The 16,521-nt window shown below is 40.5% G+C and overlaps 1 protein-coding gene across 1 annotated transcript in view; it reads left to right on the forward strand.

The window, feature by feature from the left end:
- Nucleotides 1–16,463, forward strand: part of LOC139469720 (cadherin-23-like) — a 94,420-nt gene extending 77,957 nt beyond the window's left edge. Inside the window, exons 66-78 of the mRNA XM_071251968.1 lie at nucleotides 367–585; nucleotides 2,329–2,466; nucleotides 3,482–3,658; nucleotides 4,379–4,507; nucleotides 5,411–5,596; nucleotides 5,801–5,923; nucleotides 6,896–6,973; nucleotides 7,495–7,593; nucleotides 8,133–8,241; nucleotides 9,627–9,766; nucleotides 10,455–10,658; nucleotides 11,896–12,027; nucleotides 15,035–16,463. Of these exons, the coding sequence (XP_071108069.1) occupies nucleotides 367–585; nucleotides 2,329–2,466; nucleotides 3,482–3,658; nucleotides 4,379–4,507; nucleotides 5,411–5,596; nucleotides 5,801–5,923; nucleotides 6,896–6,973; nucleotides 7,495–7,593; nucleotides 8,133–8,241; nucleotides 9,627–9,766; nucleotides 10,455–10,658; nucleotides 11,896–12,027; nucleotides 15,035–15,232 (1,932 nt within the window). The 3' untranslated portion in view covers nucleotides 15,233–16,463. The remainder of the gene's footprint in view (nucleotides 1–366; nucleotides 586–2,328; nucleotides 2,467–3,481; nucleotides 3,659–4,378; nucleotides 4,508–5,410; nucleotides 5,597–5,800; nucleotides 5,924–6,895; nucleotides 6,974–7,494; nucleotides 7,594–8,132; nucleotides 8,242–9,626; nucleotides 9,767–10,454; nucleotides 10,659–11,895; nucleotides 12,028–15,034) is intronic.
- The last annotated feature ends 58 nt before the right edge of the window (nucleotides 16,464–16,521 follow it).

Below are 16,521 nucleotides of genomic sequence, written 5' to 3' on the forward strand. Positions count from 1 at the left end.
AAGCCCATTTCTGGTGTCCCCCGCCGTGATATTGCTGGAATATTGCCAAAAGAGGCGTAAAACCAATCTAACTCACTCACTATAATCGTATTTGGTATGCAGATTCTCTATTTAAAAAAATAATTGTGTACAAAATTCATGTCCTTTCTACATTATATTTTTTCGATTTTCTTCAGTAATTTAACTTCAAATTGCACCCTTTTTCAATAATTTAGAGATTTGAGTAATGTACCTGTGGTATTTAGGATTCAGGAAAAATAAGATGGTATTCAGTCCCATCTATGATTCAAAATGTTGTTATTGGGTCATTTTATTGAACAACCTAGTTCTCTAGCAAATTGATTCAGTGTGATCTCCTATCCTCAGGTCCGAGTTCGCTGCTATGATACAGCATGGCCGACACACACTGTCGATGGTGAGTTGACGGTGAGTGTCAGCCGGACGAGCACGACGCCATCTAACTGTAACGCTACAACAAACAATAATGCACCTGTGTTCTCCGTAGCAACGTACGTTGCCAGAGTGTCCAGGTCAGCCAGCCCAGGGGAGGTCATCATTGGTATCAGCGCCACTGATTCAGATGGGGTAAGTCCAACTTTAGAGAAAGAACGGTACTCCGATATGGACTAAACTACAGCAGCTGCCTTTTCAACAAAGTGTGACATTCCAAACCCTCATTCTGGTTTACAAGGCACTGCTCAGTTTGGCTCCCGCATACTACGTATTAAGGCGCTAATTATTACCAATCCCATGAGAGGAATTCAGACGAGCTTCTTTTAGTCTGCCCAAGGGGAGTAACTCTCATTGGTACATCCTCATCATTGGTAAAGGACAACAGGATTATCTCCCCTAGACCGTTCCATAAATTATCTCAACTACTTAAGACAAATTGCTTCTCACGGCAATACTGTACAAGGCCCAAAGGCTCACTCCGATCGAAAAATGAACACCCACTGACGACACGGGTTTCAGTCGCTTAGTTGCCTAGTCCTGACTCCGTTATTTACATGCCATAATGATTTGTGTTTGTTTGTTTGTTTGTTGTTTAACGCCGAACCCATGCATCAATCAAGTCAGCGAGCCTCACCACCCGACCCGTTAGTCGCCTCCTACGACAAGCAGGGTTGCTGATGACCTATTCTAACCGGGTCCGATCCCGTTATACTCCCGTTATATCAGTGAATCTTCAAGAAAACAAAATTCTGTCATTTTTTTCATTTTTATCAAATTTATTACATTTGGCATAGACATTTAATGACCCAATATGATTTCAAATATTTTTTCGGTAGAGTAATGTACAGCGATAGATTACAGAAAGGCCACCCATACCACACCGTACAGGGTCAATTGCTTCTTTCCCATTATGCAGCATTATATATTATCCCAGTATAAAAGATAGCTACGTGATAAATCTCAAAGAACAATAAAGAACAGAGCGTGATTGATTTCACGATAAAACATTGTTCTATCATGACGTCATTCCTAGAGATTCGAACATTCGCTCGCAACTTCGTGATGTCGTATATTGAACGACGTTATTTGTTAGAGGGGAGTGTCTTGTGACACTGGGCTACGCAGATGAACGCGATGGCCGAACGATCGTATCCAAAAGCGGGAGAGATATGACAATCGGTATCGGGAGAAAAGGTACAGGTAATCGACGTGAGGATTGTGACAATATGTGAGAAACTACACCCACCTGTTCATTAACGGACTCGTCCGACATTGCCATGGTCGGATTCTATTGAGGGAGTAATCAATATTAAAATACGGGTAAATATTTTAAAGCTTGTACATTTTACCATCATCCATAAAGAGGCGGTACATAATTTTGATATCTCAAGCATAATAATAATAATAATGATAATAATAATAATGAATAATAATAATAATAAAAATGTGTCGTTGTTTATCGTAGAATAAAACACGGCAGGGAGAATAAACCATGAGGGGCGGTTAATCAACAAACGAGTAATACTTCTATACGCACCATGGCTGAGACCCCTCTACATTAACAGTCAGTCATCAGTCTGTTAAAGTTATCAGTCACATCACCATTGCCGCTACTTCATCAAAGAGTATCCCAAGTGTACATATTAGATCACACGGTCAAACATCGCAGTAACCGGATTCGAACCCGGCCCCTCCACCATGTGACACTTGTAAAGACAGGTATCTGTAATATTCCTTATGTTGGGAAAAGGTAACATTACTGTGAGACGTGGCTGTACAGCAATGTCATTTTGCAGATATGAAGTCTGATCGTTATATTATACTGTGATGATAATATTGTCCTGTTTCATTGACTGAAATATTTTTTTTCTACAGGATGTTATTCGTTACTCTGTTCTGACGTCATCGATCGGAGCTTTGAGTTATTTCTACTTGGACCCTGTGACTGGTCAGATCATCACACGTAACTCCAAGCTGGCCGAGGATTCGAATCAGAACGATGTCTCCTATAATGTGAGTACAGCAATATACTTCATTGAAGTTAAGTAGTTGCGGTAGTATTGGTAGTAGTATGGACTGTATATGTAGCAGTAGCATGATTCCCCAGTCTGTACTGGGGTGTACATGAAAGATGTACTGATGGCCCAGTAATCTAAATCATGTTGTGCAGAGTTTCCCCCCGTTAATACCTGTTGGGATACGCTTGTCGTGGGTTCGAATCCTATTTTCGCTCCGATTAAAATAAATCATTGGTTGTTGTTTTTTCCAGCACAATACCCATGCAAGGTGCAATTATTGAGTTACATGTTAGCTGGACTAACGGGTATATGCATAGTCCAATCAAAATCGCCGAACGAACAAGACATCCGTTTCCTAAACAAAATGGATTGCAAGTGCAGATTTCGGCCGACTGCAGGATTTGCAAAGCATGTGCACCGCCAACAGGGCGTCGACATATATTTTGCAAATTCTTTCATGCTTTTAATCAAGGTGCTCACGTGATTTAATGCACTTCGCGTGGTAAGACCCGCTTTATTACAATGTAAATCTTGATTCTTGAGCAGATCGTCTTGACTGGGCGCCGCCATTTTGTTTGAAGCAAATGCAAGTGATATGAGAGATGGAATCTGATTGGTCAATAGGAACAACATAGAAGGGACATAACTCGAAATAGCCACTGGTGGCGCTGCGATCGAGCCTGGAAATTTCGCTCTAGTTCGCCAAAACCAAACGCGTTAAACCAAACTCACTAACTCATTAGCTTATGAGGTGAAGAAAGATTTAAGATCCTTAAGGTTTATTCTGAAAAAATTATTTCATATGTTTATAAACCCAATTTGAATAGCCATTACAGTCATTTTCTACAGCGTTAAATTTCATGAAGCAGATTTACAAATTTACTTATTGGTGGCATAATATAGGTATATGCGACGTTTTGACTTTTATCATAACCAACGGGAGACTGCTCCTGTAAATGCAGAGTTATAACCATACATATACCGCTGCTGACGTCACCAACTTGTTCCAGTTGAGGGTTGCCGCTACGGACCCGTACGGTGGTCAGTCCACCACTACAGTGTACATCACCGTCCAGCCTCTGCAGCTACCGGTCTTCTCCCAGGATTCCTACATGGTCACTGTGCCGGCTGCAGTCGCCCCAGGGCAGACAATTACTACGATCACCGCTAGAAAGGCTGACCTGAAGGTAAGGGAAGCAACCGGCGCTATTTCCTTTTGTTAACATCATGATAATGTGTGTACGTATATAGCGATAGCCTCCATGCACAAGATGTGTGATCAGAGCACTAACATTCCTACCCTGCCAATTGGATCAGTGTGCACTCGAATGTCTTTCTCAGCCCTCCGTAATAATCCCAAACTACTTTGTCAGGAGGTTAACAGTCACAGTCAGATTCTGTCATATGAGAAAGGAGTAGTATATTACGTATAGTATACATTTTCAACCTATAGTTTAGCCATGGTATTCACTTCATGTCCGGGCGGTCGGGTAGCCTAGAGGTTAAAGCGTTCGCTCGTCACCCCGAAGACCCGGGTTCGATTCCCAACATGGATATTGTTTTCTTTTGTCCCTGGGTTTAGCATACTTTGCCCTGAACGGACAAAACGTGCACTGCGTGTGCAGGGGTGCGGTTCCCCCATTATTTGGAAAATATAGTGCCCATAGTTTAACAAGAATTACATAGTCTCTCCGGAAACCTGCATCTCTAAGATACAGGGGGCGGTCGGGTAGCCTAGTAGTTCAAACGTTCGCTCGTCACGCCGAAGCCCGGGTTCGATTCCCGACATGGGTACAATGTGTGAAGCCCATTGGTGTCCCCTGCCATGATATTGCTGGAATATTGCTGAAAGCGGCGTAAAACCATACTCACTCACTCACTCACTTCATGTCCATTGTGTATTCCAGGGAATCTTACTGTACAAGTTAACGGGAGTCTTCCCATCAATAGATTATTTCCTTCTCAATGAAGTCACCGGGGAGCTCTCTGTCAACAAAACTCTCCTCTCGGACGATACTCTAATCACGCGCCACAAGGTAAGATATTTACTGAACTGCCGAGCAAAAGAAAATAGACACTTAAAAAATGGAGTTGACAAAAAATTACAAATGTTATCGAAATGTTCCTCAGCTGAAACAAGTCGCCATAACACTGCAAACTTGAGGTCCAAAACACAAATTGATACCCGTGTCAAATACACTTGATATTTTAGTCACCATCAAACGTGTGTGTATACTTTCTTTTGCCCGGCAGTTAGGTTTTTGCATCGTTTATGTCTATGAAGGTTAACCTTTTTACAGTTTTTTCCCTAATATATACCATAAACAACCAGTTTTTTCACAAACTGTTATTATCACATTTCAACTACCATTACAGATCATAAACAGTTGGGGATAAGGAATATTCAGTTATGGTAAACCTTACATAAATCCATATATATACCTTATATATATATATATATATACAACACGTTGTTGTTTTTGTTTATATTTAATACCTGCCTTATATTCCTAACTCAGAACAAAATGTAACAATGACATGAAGTCTGGGCTATTTTAGGCTTATTTCACATGATAAACAGTAAGAGTAATCAAAGAAGTATTTAACCCAACTCTTTGCTTACTGGTTATATTTTTCAAGAAAATGTATATCTTATAATTTTCTTAGACTCGTGAAACTTATAATTGACATCCATAATACCATACGAATTCCTTTCTTTTTTTGACGATTTGTTTATATTTAAAACGTTAATTTTCAGGACCTTTTCTAATATGATCGGCCTAAAGAACCAAATATTATAAATGCTTATGCAAATTATCACATTTGTCTGGAGTATTATGCTACATATCAATACCATAATGTGACCCACACATGACCCTTTAAAAACAAAAGTTCCATGTATTATACTTTATTAAATTACATATTAACTTTATCCCCAGCTTATAGTGGTTGCCTATGATACCGCGGAACTTAGCTCCGAGGCGGCAACGGAAGTGATAATCACAGTGGTGGCAACGAACCCAACTAGCCCCATCTTCTCCCAACCTGACTACAATTTGACACTATCCCAGCTTTTACCCATTGGCGGAAAAGTCTATACCCTCACTGCCCTGGACCAAGATGGGGTAAGTCTATCATTCTGTGTAGATTTGTAAACAGTAAGTTAAAAGGTCAACGCCAGAGAGTAATCATTCTCGATTATCTGTCGACACATTTTCCATTGGGCGCAAAAAGCAAATTTGTGGCGAAAAGCTCATTCATGTACTTTGTAATTTCCTGCAGCATAAACGTAGTTAATGATTGGTTGTAAAACTGTTCATTTACTGCAGGACAATGTGACCTACAGTGACCGCGGGACTAATCTGACCCGGAAGTATTTCTTTGTGAACCCGAGGAATGGCGATATCACTCTCATCAACGACCTGACAGCATCTACAGTGTCTAGATTCAGTGTAAGTTGTTAATGGAACAAGATATGTCATCTTCTTATTCCACGTCAGACCCTTTTTATTCCACGTCAGACCTTTTTTATTCCACGTGAGACCCTTTTTATTCTACATCAGACCTTTTATATTCCACGTCGGACCCTTTTTATTCCACGTCAGACCTTTTTTATTCCACGTCAAACCTTTTTTATTCCACGTCAGACCCTTTTTATTCTACATCAGACCTTTTTTATTCTACATCAGACCCTTTTTATTCCACATAAGACCCTTTTTATTCTTGAGTTAAGAAAATTATAAGCCATACATTTCTATAAGAGTGTGATATCATCTAAATAGGCCGTTCTTCCTACATCTTCACAGATGTGCAGATGCTAAGCAGAATTGGTTTAAAGGGACTACTTGATGCTCCTTGTACCAACACAATTTCCAATTAGTAACTGCTCTCGTCTTGCAACATACATTTGTCATGCTAAACTACTAAAAGAAAGTTAAGAACGCCCGATTCGTTTGTATTACCATAGTTAATCATGCCATGACAGATTAACAATAAGATCAAACAAACAAACATATTAACTATAGTAATTAAAAAGAATCGGTCGTTCTTTTGACTAGTATATCAGATCCACCTTTGCAAATCAAAATCCAGCACAGACTATAACAAAAGAATAGTTGTATAATATTCAAAATTGGTTTGGAAATTTGAGATGATTGAGATATTTTCTTGTATTACCATGAAACTGTGTGGTGAAATGTAGATGTGGGTAATATCGTTAATTTAAAGTACAAATGATGTGATTCACATAAATTCAAAAGTCAACACCACATAATAATCAGTCTTGATTTTCTGTCGAAACATATTCCATTGGGCGTAAAAGGTAAATAGTGATGAAACTTGGAATAGGTCACTGAAGGTCAGTGATGACACCAGGTGTTCGCGAAAAGAAGAATATTGGCTATTGATGCATGTACACATTTCAGTTTGTTGTTGCTGCCACCGATGATGGATATCCACGAAAATCTTCACAAGCTTTAGTGACCATCTCCATACAAACCCAGGTAGGTGTACAGCTAGCAAGTGAGTAGAGCTAGCAAGTGAGTCACAATTAACCTGTTACGAATAACCACTGGTCAAAAGTCCTACATCGTGTGATGACCCGTGAAGATCCAGGGTAGAATAGGTCTTCAGCAACTTACGCTTGCCATAAAAGGTGACTATGCTTGTCGTAAGAGGCGACTAACGGGATCGGGTGGTCAGGTTGATGACTTGGTTGTTGTCATCGTATCCCGATTGTGTGAGTGTGTGACCAGCGATCAAATCCTGATCGGCCTCTTTAACACATGTACACTGCCGGACAAAAGAAAGAATACACTTGAAAATTGGATTTACAAATCTTATCAAAACGTTGGAAAGCTGAAAGCAGTCGCGGAAACACTACACACTTAAGTTCACTGCACACAACTATGATACCCGCATCAGATAACCATTCCCTGTTTCTTTCATTTCTAGCCATCAGCAAACATAGGTGTATTCTTTCTTTTGCCCGGCAGTTTATTTAAAATATATTTGTATATTACAGGATAAGAGGCCATCATTTGAATATTCCACATGTAACAAAGACTCCTCAGGAAAGTGTGTCAACCCTACCTACTCAGCCACCATAACTTCAGGAACTACGGTATGTTCTTCACCCTGTTTTGATAAAGAAATCTAGCAATATCAAAACGTATTGTTTTATGTGATTTGTGTGAGAAACATCGTATTTGTTCAAGTTTCAGCTTTCATCGCAGATATATATTATATATATCTATGAAACAGGAACGTTTAACATGTTATGTCTTAAATTCAACATTCTGCATATTGATACATCGTCATGGATACCCGTAAAGTATTGTATGAGCAAATACTACTCTACAGTAGTATCAGTATGCAACGACGTAGGAATTCACGGTAAGAATATACGTCCCCAGCATCCTATGCTTGTCGTAGGAGGCAAATAAATGGATCGGTGGTCGGATTCGCTGACTTGGTTGATCATGTCATCGTATACCAGTTGTGTGAAACAATGTTCATAATGTCAATGGATTGCCTTGTCCAGATTCGATTATTTACAGACCGCCCTCATAGCTGGAATATTGTTGAGTGCGACCAAAGGCAAGCACATCTGTATCATTGAAAGAAATGTATTTAACTTAATAGACAATCTCTTCCTCCCAGGGTGGACTGACAGTGTATCCCAGCCCCGGGGTCAACCCCCCTGCCCCTACCGACATCCTCGCCAGGGACACTGATGGTGGCAAACGTATTGTGTACGCGGTGGAGCAGAGTAAGTATCGGGAGATAGTGTGAGTGAGTATGGTTTTACGCTGCTTTTAGCAATATTCCAGCAATATCACGGCGGGGGACACCAGAAATGGGCTTCACACATTGTACCCATGTCGGGAATCGAACCCGGGTCTTCGGCGTGACGAGCGAACGCTTTAACCACTAGGCTACCCGACCGCCCCAAGTCTTGGGAGAAACACTACTTCATGTAATATATTTTTGTGTCGTTACTATTGGATGTGTAGAGCTATCATGGTACTTATGACCCAGATAGCCTAAGACGTCGTTAAGGCGTACCATGGTCGTGGGTTCGAATCCCAGATGCATGATCATCTGAGACAAACCTGAAGACATTGTCACAGTTGTGAAAGAGGGTACAGGGGTCGTATAAAAAAATAGTATTAGACTGTAGTCTGGTTAGGTTTGTGTTCCCACCTTTAAAGATTCAATACTTTGATGATACACACTGTATCATGTGATGTGACCCGTGAAGATCCGGGGTAGAATAGGTATAGGTCTTCAGCAAACCATGCTTGTGGTAAAAGGCGACTATCGAGATCAGGTGGTCAGGCTCTCTGACTTGGTTGATGGGTTTCATCGTATCCCAATTGCGTGGATCGATGCTCATGATGTCAGTCACTGGATTGTCTAGTACAGACTCGATAATTTACATACCGCCGTCATTATTGGAATACTGCTGAGTGCGGTGTTAAACAACAAACAACACAAACAAAAAATCATGCAGTGTAATCACATTAACCACGATGTAACTACTCCGTCCTGATTACGACCCCTGGTTAGTGAGATTACGATCCCTGGTTAGTGAGATTACGAACCCTGGTTAGTGAGATTACGAACCCTGGTTAGTGAGGGTTTTATCAACTTTAAACACGACTGAATCATGTCGGGTTTTCCTTTCACATGAAGCTGACACGCCGTCGTATAATTGAAATATTAAAGGCAGATAAAACTGAAATATGAAAAAAAGAAAAGCGGTGTTGTTTTTCATTCCGCTGAGCAGGAAAATGTTTAAAAATTCATTTACTGTCGCTATCAAAATAAATATATCATTTAATATGTTTAATTAAGGCGGTTGAAAATGTATCTTAGAAACTCCCTACATCATTTATTATTTTTGAAATTTGTTTCCTTTTTCAATTTTTTCGACCTAGTGATCTAAAGTTTTGGGCCTTAATTTGCCTTAGAATAGTCTAATTTTACTGTTAAACAACCCATTTACTCATAACCATCAAGACTGCTATTATAGTAATGGATTCATCATGACTGTATGATGCATAACAGCCGTAAAAGTAGAAAAATACACTACGGTCGTAAGGTACTTTTTTTTAGATACAACAATACAATGAATCGTTTTCTTGTTATCAGCTGATCCGGCTGGCTATGCAATTTTCTTCAACGTGACCTCCTCCGTGGTGACCTCGACCTCTGACCTCTACAGAGCAACCTTGACCCAAATCATTCCAATCAACAGACGCAATGTCAGAGACCTGACACTCGTCCTCACGGCAAGTAACCTGACAACATAGGACTAGTCTTGATATTCCGATTGACTTTTTACCAATATTTCGAAGGGCAGAGTAGCATGTTTCACGAAATAAAAAGCGTACTGAGTACGATGGCCACGTCATATAGGTGCGGATATTGTCACACCTGAGCAGCCTGGTTCTCTTGGTATGCTGCGCTGACGCTATAGATACCCAGGGAACCGGGCTCCCACCAGGGTAATTGCAACTGTGTGCCTGCGTACCTGATGGTTTCATGTAATGTGGAGTACCGCTGCATCTGTTCGGGTTTGACTATGCTGATCAGGGAGCCTTAAATGAAATTGATGGCTCCTGCAGCGTAAATTATTCACCATTTGTAGTTAACAGTTACTGAAGTTCACAGTTAAGTGTTGAAAGGGTAATCTCGTTTTTCTTGTTCAAAATGTCCATACCCTATCGTATGTTTCTCTTATCATTATGTGTAGAGATGCGCCCAAAGCTGTGCAAATATGCTATGGTAGGGCCAGAATTCCCAATTCGCCTTTATTATGATTCCTTGATTTTCTGGGTTTAACCAAAGCAGTAAACAGCTTCAACATGCGCATGCGTGACGTTAAAGTGCAGAGAAGCGGCGTCAGACCCAAGTTACACAATCGCTGATAGCATACACGTCTGTTTCTGGTCTGAAATTGAATGATTTTATCAACAGGCCAGGGAAAGATCGTCAGTTGGAATGTCTGCAATAGGCCTCGTCTATGTGACGATTGGATCATCCAATGACAATCCTCCTATCATTGGAAGTTCAACCAATAGTTTCACAGGATACATCAGGGAAGACGCGGAAACCTCTTTCTTCGTTAAAGACAGCCCTCTTCAAAACGCGATGAGATTGACATACAGTGACCAGGATGTTGTAAGTAGCATCGGACCCCATTTGCTATGTGACCTTGGACTTCTTCAAGTCACGTGACTTCGTGACACTGATTTAACCTTGTGACGTTGAGATAACCGAATTGTCAATTGTTTTCACATATTTGTTCTAAACCGAGTCTCGTCATAACCACATATAAGATTAGGTGAGGTGGGATGTTTTGGAGGGTTGGTTGGGTTCTTGTTTAACGCCGCACACAGCAATATTCCAGCTGTATGACAGCGGTCTCTAAATAATCGAGTCTGAACCAGACAATCCAGTGATTAATATCATGAGCATCGATCCACACAAGTTTTGGAGGGAGGCGGGTGGCTATGATAGTTTGATCGTTAATTATAACTCGCCATGGGGCAGAATATTTACAGTCGTCCAAATTCAGTAAACAAACACCTGATGAATATACGTACCTTGTTTTACATTTATCACATCACTGTTAGTACAAAAAAATAGACGCCATCATTTCAAGGGACGTAACTCTTATTCCCTGTGGTTATTTTCTTTTTTTGTTAACATTTCGAGGTCGGGTATTTCAATTCTAAGACAACCTAATCAGCATGCACAGAACTGTGATCCAACTCACTCACTCACGTACCCCCTCACGCCAACTTACACCTCTTCCAATCACCTACCCACAGCCTCACTCACTCTTGGAGTCGCAGTGCAGTGCACCACCTCTGTGGTCTATTGGACGGAGTGTCTACCCGGAGAGTGGAAGGTCTCTAGTTCAATCCCAAGCCATGTCACACCAAACGACGTTCAAAGATGTTACTTGCCTGCCTGGCACTCGGCATTAAGGGCTCAAGCAAGGACTGGTCAGCTATGCTGTGTCTGATTGGGATATTCATGTTAAACTGTGGCATGGTATCTCGGTAGGCTAGCAGTATAAAACCTGCATTAGTCCAGACCAGTGCAAGCATACACACGCGCAAACACACACTCACGCACGAACACACACACACGCACGCACGCACGCACGCACGCACGCACGCACGCACGCAGGCACACACACGTGCATTCACCTCGCAAAATAAGTGCAATAATCTTGAAGTCGACGTTGAACCCTCACCTCACCTCACCTCACCTCACCTCACCTCACCTCACCTCACCTCACCTCACCTCACCTCACCTCACCTCACCTCACCTCACCTCACCTCACCTCACCTCACCTCACCTCACCTCACCTCACCTCACCTCACCTCACCTCACCTCTGTGTTCCAGGTGCTCGGTGACCCTGTGCAGAACTACGTGAGTTCAGTGCAGGGCACAGACAGCTTCAGTGTGGATCCAGATGGTTACATCCGACTGGCCAGGACACTAGACTACGACACCAAGAACAGATATACATTCCAGGCAAGTCTCACACTTATCCTCTCTCTTGGGTGAAGCAGAGATCCCGGTTTGATTCCTTCAATGGGAAAAGTGTGTAACCTCTTTAAGAGGCATTTAGAAGTTGGAGTACTATGTAAGGATAAGATATATGGATGAAGAACTTGTTTATTACAATTAGGAGCGACGTTGTGGTGTAGGTTCCAACACCGTTATCAAGCAAGTGATAACGGTGTTGGAACCTACACCAAAACATCGCTCCTAATTGTTATAAACAAGTTCTTCATCCATATATCTTATCCTTACTTAATGTGTATAATCCATTCGTGGTGTCTCTTGACAAATTAATTAAATCTAAAATACTGTTTAAAGATGCCTACAGTCCCGTTCACCCACCGTTCAGCAGCAAACCTGTCCTCATCCGGGTTATTGTGTGCCTTTGCACGTATGGGCATTGGAGCGCTGCTCTCCTTCCGTATCGAATACTTACTTTCCTGGTTATGTGCAGTTTTCTTTGATGTGATAGTCCAGTCAGTCATGTGTTCGTTTTCGCCGGTGCCTATTAAGGTTCAGACTCCGATTCCATGAATATTTCTCTTTTTGTATTGGTCGCGAGACTTTTCTAATTTAGATGATAAAGTCCGCTGCCTTTTCCACCCATCATGAGCAGGACAGCTGTATCACTTTGATTTTCTTCCTCATTTGAAACTGCCTGACCAGTTAGGAAACTGATGGACCAGTTAGGAAACGTATTGACCAGTTATGACACTGACTGACCAGTTATGACACTGATAGACCAGCTATGACACTGATAGACCAGTTATGACACTGTTAGACAAGTTAGGAAACTGATTGACCAGTTAGGAAACTGCCTGACCAGTTAGGAAACGTATTGACTAGTTATGACACTGACTGACCAGGTATGACACTGAAAGACCAGTTATGACACCGATAGACCAGTTATGACACTGTTAGACAAGTTAGGAAACTGATTGACCAGTTAGGAAACGTATTGACCAGTTATGACACTGACTGACCAGTTATGACAGTGATAGATCAGTTATGACACTGTTAGACAAGTTTGGAAACTGATTGACCAGTTAGGAAACTGCCTGACCAGTTAGGAAACATATTGACCAGTTATGACACTGACTGACCAGTTATGACACTGATAGTCCAGTTATGACACTGATAGACCAGTTATGACACTGTTAGACAAGTTAGGAAACTGATTGACCAGTTAGGAAACGTATTGACCAGTTATGACACTGACTGACCAGTTATGACACTGAAAGACCAGTTATGACACTGATAGACCAGTTATGACACTGTTAGACAAGTTAGGAAACTGATTGACCAGTTAGGAAACGTATTGACCAGTTATGACACTGACTGACCAGTTATGACACTGATAGACCAGTTATGACACTGATAGACCAGTTATGACACTGTTAGACAAGTTTGGAAACTGATTGACCAGTTAGGAAACGTATTGACCAGTTATGACACTGACTGACCAGTTATGACACTGATAGATCAGTTATGACACTGTTAGACAAGTTAGGAAACTGATTGACCAGTTAGGAAACTGATTGACCAGTTAGGAAACGTATTGACCAGTTATGACACTGACTGACCAGTTATGACACTGAAAGACCAGTTATGACACTGATAGACCAGTTATGACACTGTTAGACAAGTTAGGAAACTGATTGACCAGTTAGGAAACGTATTGACCAGTTATGACACTGACTGACCAGTTATGACACTGAAAGACCAGTTATGACACTGATAGACCAGGTATGACACTGTTAGACAAGTTAGGAAACTGATTGACCAGTTAGGAAACGTATTGACCAGTTATGACACTGACTGACCAGTTATGACACTGAAAGACCAGTTATGACACTGATAGACCAGTTATGACACTGTTAGACAAGTTAGGAAACTGATTGACCAGTTAGGAAACGTATTGACCAGTTAGGAAACGTATTGACCAGTTATGACACTGACTGACCAGTTATGACACTGTTAGACAAGTTAGGAAACTGATTGACCAGTTAGGAAACTGATTGACCAGTTAGGAAACGTATTGACCAGTTATGACACTGACTGACCAGTTATGACACTGATAGACCAGTTATGACACTGATAGACCAGTTATGACACTGTTAGACAAGTTAGGAAACTGATTGACCAGTTAGGAAACTGATTGACCAGTTAGGAAACGTATTGACCAGTTATGACACTGACTGACCAGTTATAACACTGATAGACCAGTTATGACACTGTTAGACAAGTTAGGAAACTGATTGACCAGTTAGGAAACTTATTGACCAGTTAGGAAACTGATTTACCAGTTCGGAAACTGATAGACCGGTTAGTAAACTGATTGACCAGCTAGGAAACTGATAGGCCAGTTAGGAAATTGATTCACCAGGTATGACACTGATAGACAAGTTAGGAAACTGACTGACCAGGTAGAAAACTGATAGACCAGTTAGGAAACTGATTGACCAGGTATGACACATATAGACAAGTTAGGAAAGTGATTGACCAGTTAGAAAACTGATAGACCAGTTATGACACTGATAGATAAGTTAGGAAACTCACTGACCAGTTAGGAAATTTATTGACCAGTTAGGAAACTGATAGACCGGTTAGAAAACTAATTGTCCAGTTATGGAACTGATAGACCGGTTAGAAAACTTATTGACCAGTTAGGAAACTGATTGACCAGTTAGGGAAGTTATTGAAGTACGATTATAGTTATGACTATTCGTCATTGCGTCAGTGGCATCAAATTTGGTAAACAAAGAAATAAACAATCGAGTCGTCATCATCACAAAAAACCAGTCCTATAATGGGCCACATTATACTGAAGATTTAGGAAGGGTGTAATGGCGACTCCTTGTCGTCTACCTGCCGACGATATGCAAATTTATGTTTGTCAGGATTTTCTAGAGGATGTTGCCAGATGAATTGTGCTTGATTTCAAATCCAACTTATTCCCGATTTTGGTTTAATACAGGTGACGGTCAGTGAGAGAGACACGGCCCTCAGGCGGTCTGCCACGGTGTCCCTGACAGTCAGTGTCATCAAGACCCCGCCCCCCTCGACCACGTGTGACTGTAACAAGCCCACGAGTGGAACGTGGGCGTGTACCGCCAGCAGGCTGGCCCGATATCTACCTACCATACTACTGGTTTTATTCATGAAGTATATTTAAATATTTTAATAATATTTTAGACTGTGTTATAAGAATCTGCCGTCCTTGCCGTCGAGTAATTATATCACGTGATGTAAATACATGTAGTTACGTTGGTGGAACAGCCACCGTTAGTGCATTTCATTTAAATACAGGCAGAGGTATATTTCCCTGGGAACAGGTTTAAATGGTAAAATGGTTGTGTTGTTATGTCATAGAGTAACACATGTACTGATCAAAGAAATACTTAATAACTCATTGGCGCTTATTCTTTTTATTTGAATAAAAATAGTGAATCAGATGAAAACGATTTTGGAAAGGTTTCAGTATTATTTAGTCAATGGTGTAACATTTAGAATGACAAAATTATTTTTTATTGCAAGTACTATATTTAACTTTATTTAAATCCCTTGACCTCAAAGCACATGTTTAGTTTATTGTGTTGTCTTATATATATTACAAATATTAGTATAGATTGTAAACAAAATCATGTTCTCACATCGTTACGGAAGCCTTTTAGGGCCATTTTATCCCCTTGAAGATTCAAGATACTAACTTGAAAGTTCAAGATAATATGTTGAAATTTCAAGATACATACTAAGCTGAAATTTCAAGATACTATGTTGAAATTTCAAGATTTTAACTCATTCCGAGGTTGCTCATTATCTTGAAATTTCAAGATTTTAACTCATTCCGAGGTTGCTCATTATCTTGAAATTTCAAGATTTAAACTCATTCCGAGGTTGCTCATTATCTTGAAATTTCAAGATTTAAACTCATTCCGAGGTTGCTCATTATCTTGAAATTTCAAGTTAGTATCTCGAAATTTCAAGAAAACAAATGGCCCTAACAGGCTTCCATTTCAAAGTCTCCAACAGCTTATGCCTAGGAATTGAAATGTATACAATTATGCAACACACCCGGACCCAGCCTGGGTGGATGAGATTTTATCATGAAAAACACATGATATTACTGGAACGCTCTGTTTTGAGTGATCTGTTTCATCTCAAGAATGAAGTGGAAAGGCTATCGTTTACCAACTTTATTGCTGTCAATCATGTTCTTATACTGGTATATTGACACTGACAATTATTGACAAATGAAATTGCTCAAATCTGATATATTTTGCTAATTTATATTTTTATAATTTTACGTGTGTATTTTATTTCGATTTGATGTACATACACTATGTATAGATTTCAGCTGTGTGACTCATCAAATACAGTTGGGAAGATTTGTGATTAAATGTTTAACGAAAACAAACGGTTGTGGTTTTGATTGTTCCATTCACAGCTCATGAGGCAAATTAT

Source organism: Haliotis cracherodii, unplaced genomic scaffold, assembly GCF_022045235.1.
Source record: "Haliotis cracherodii isolate W230 unplaced genomic scaffold, xgHalCrac1.p SCAF_2, whole genome shotgun sequence".
In the NCBI taxonomy this organism is placed as follows: domain Eukaryota; kingdom Metazoa; phylum Mollusca; class Gastropoda; order Lepetellida; family Haliotidae; genus Haliotis; species Haliotis cracherodii.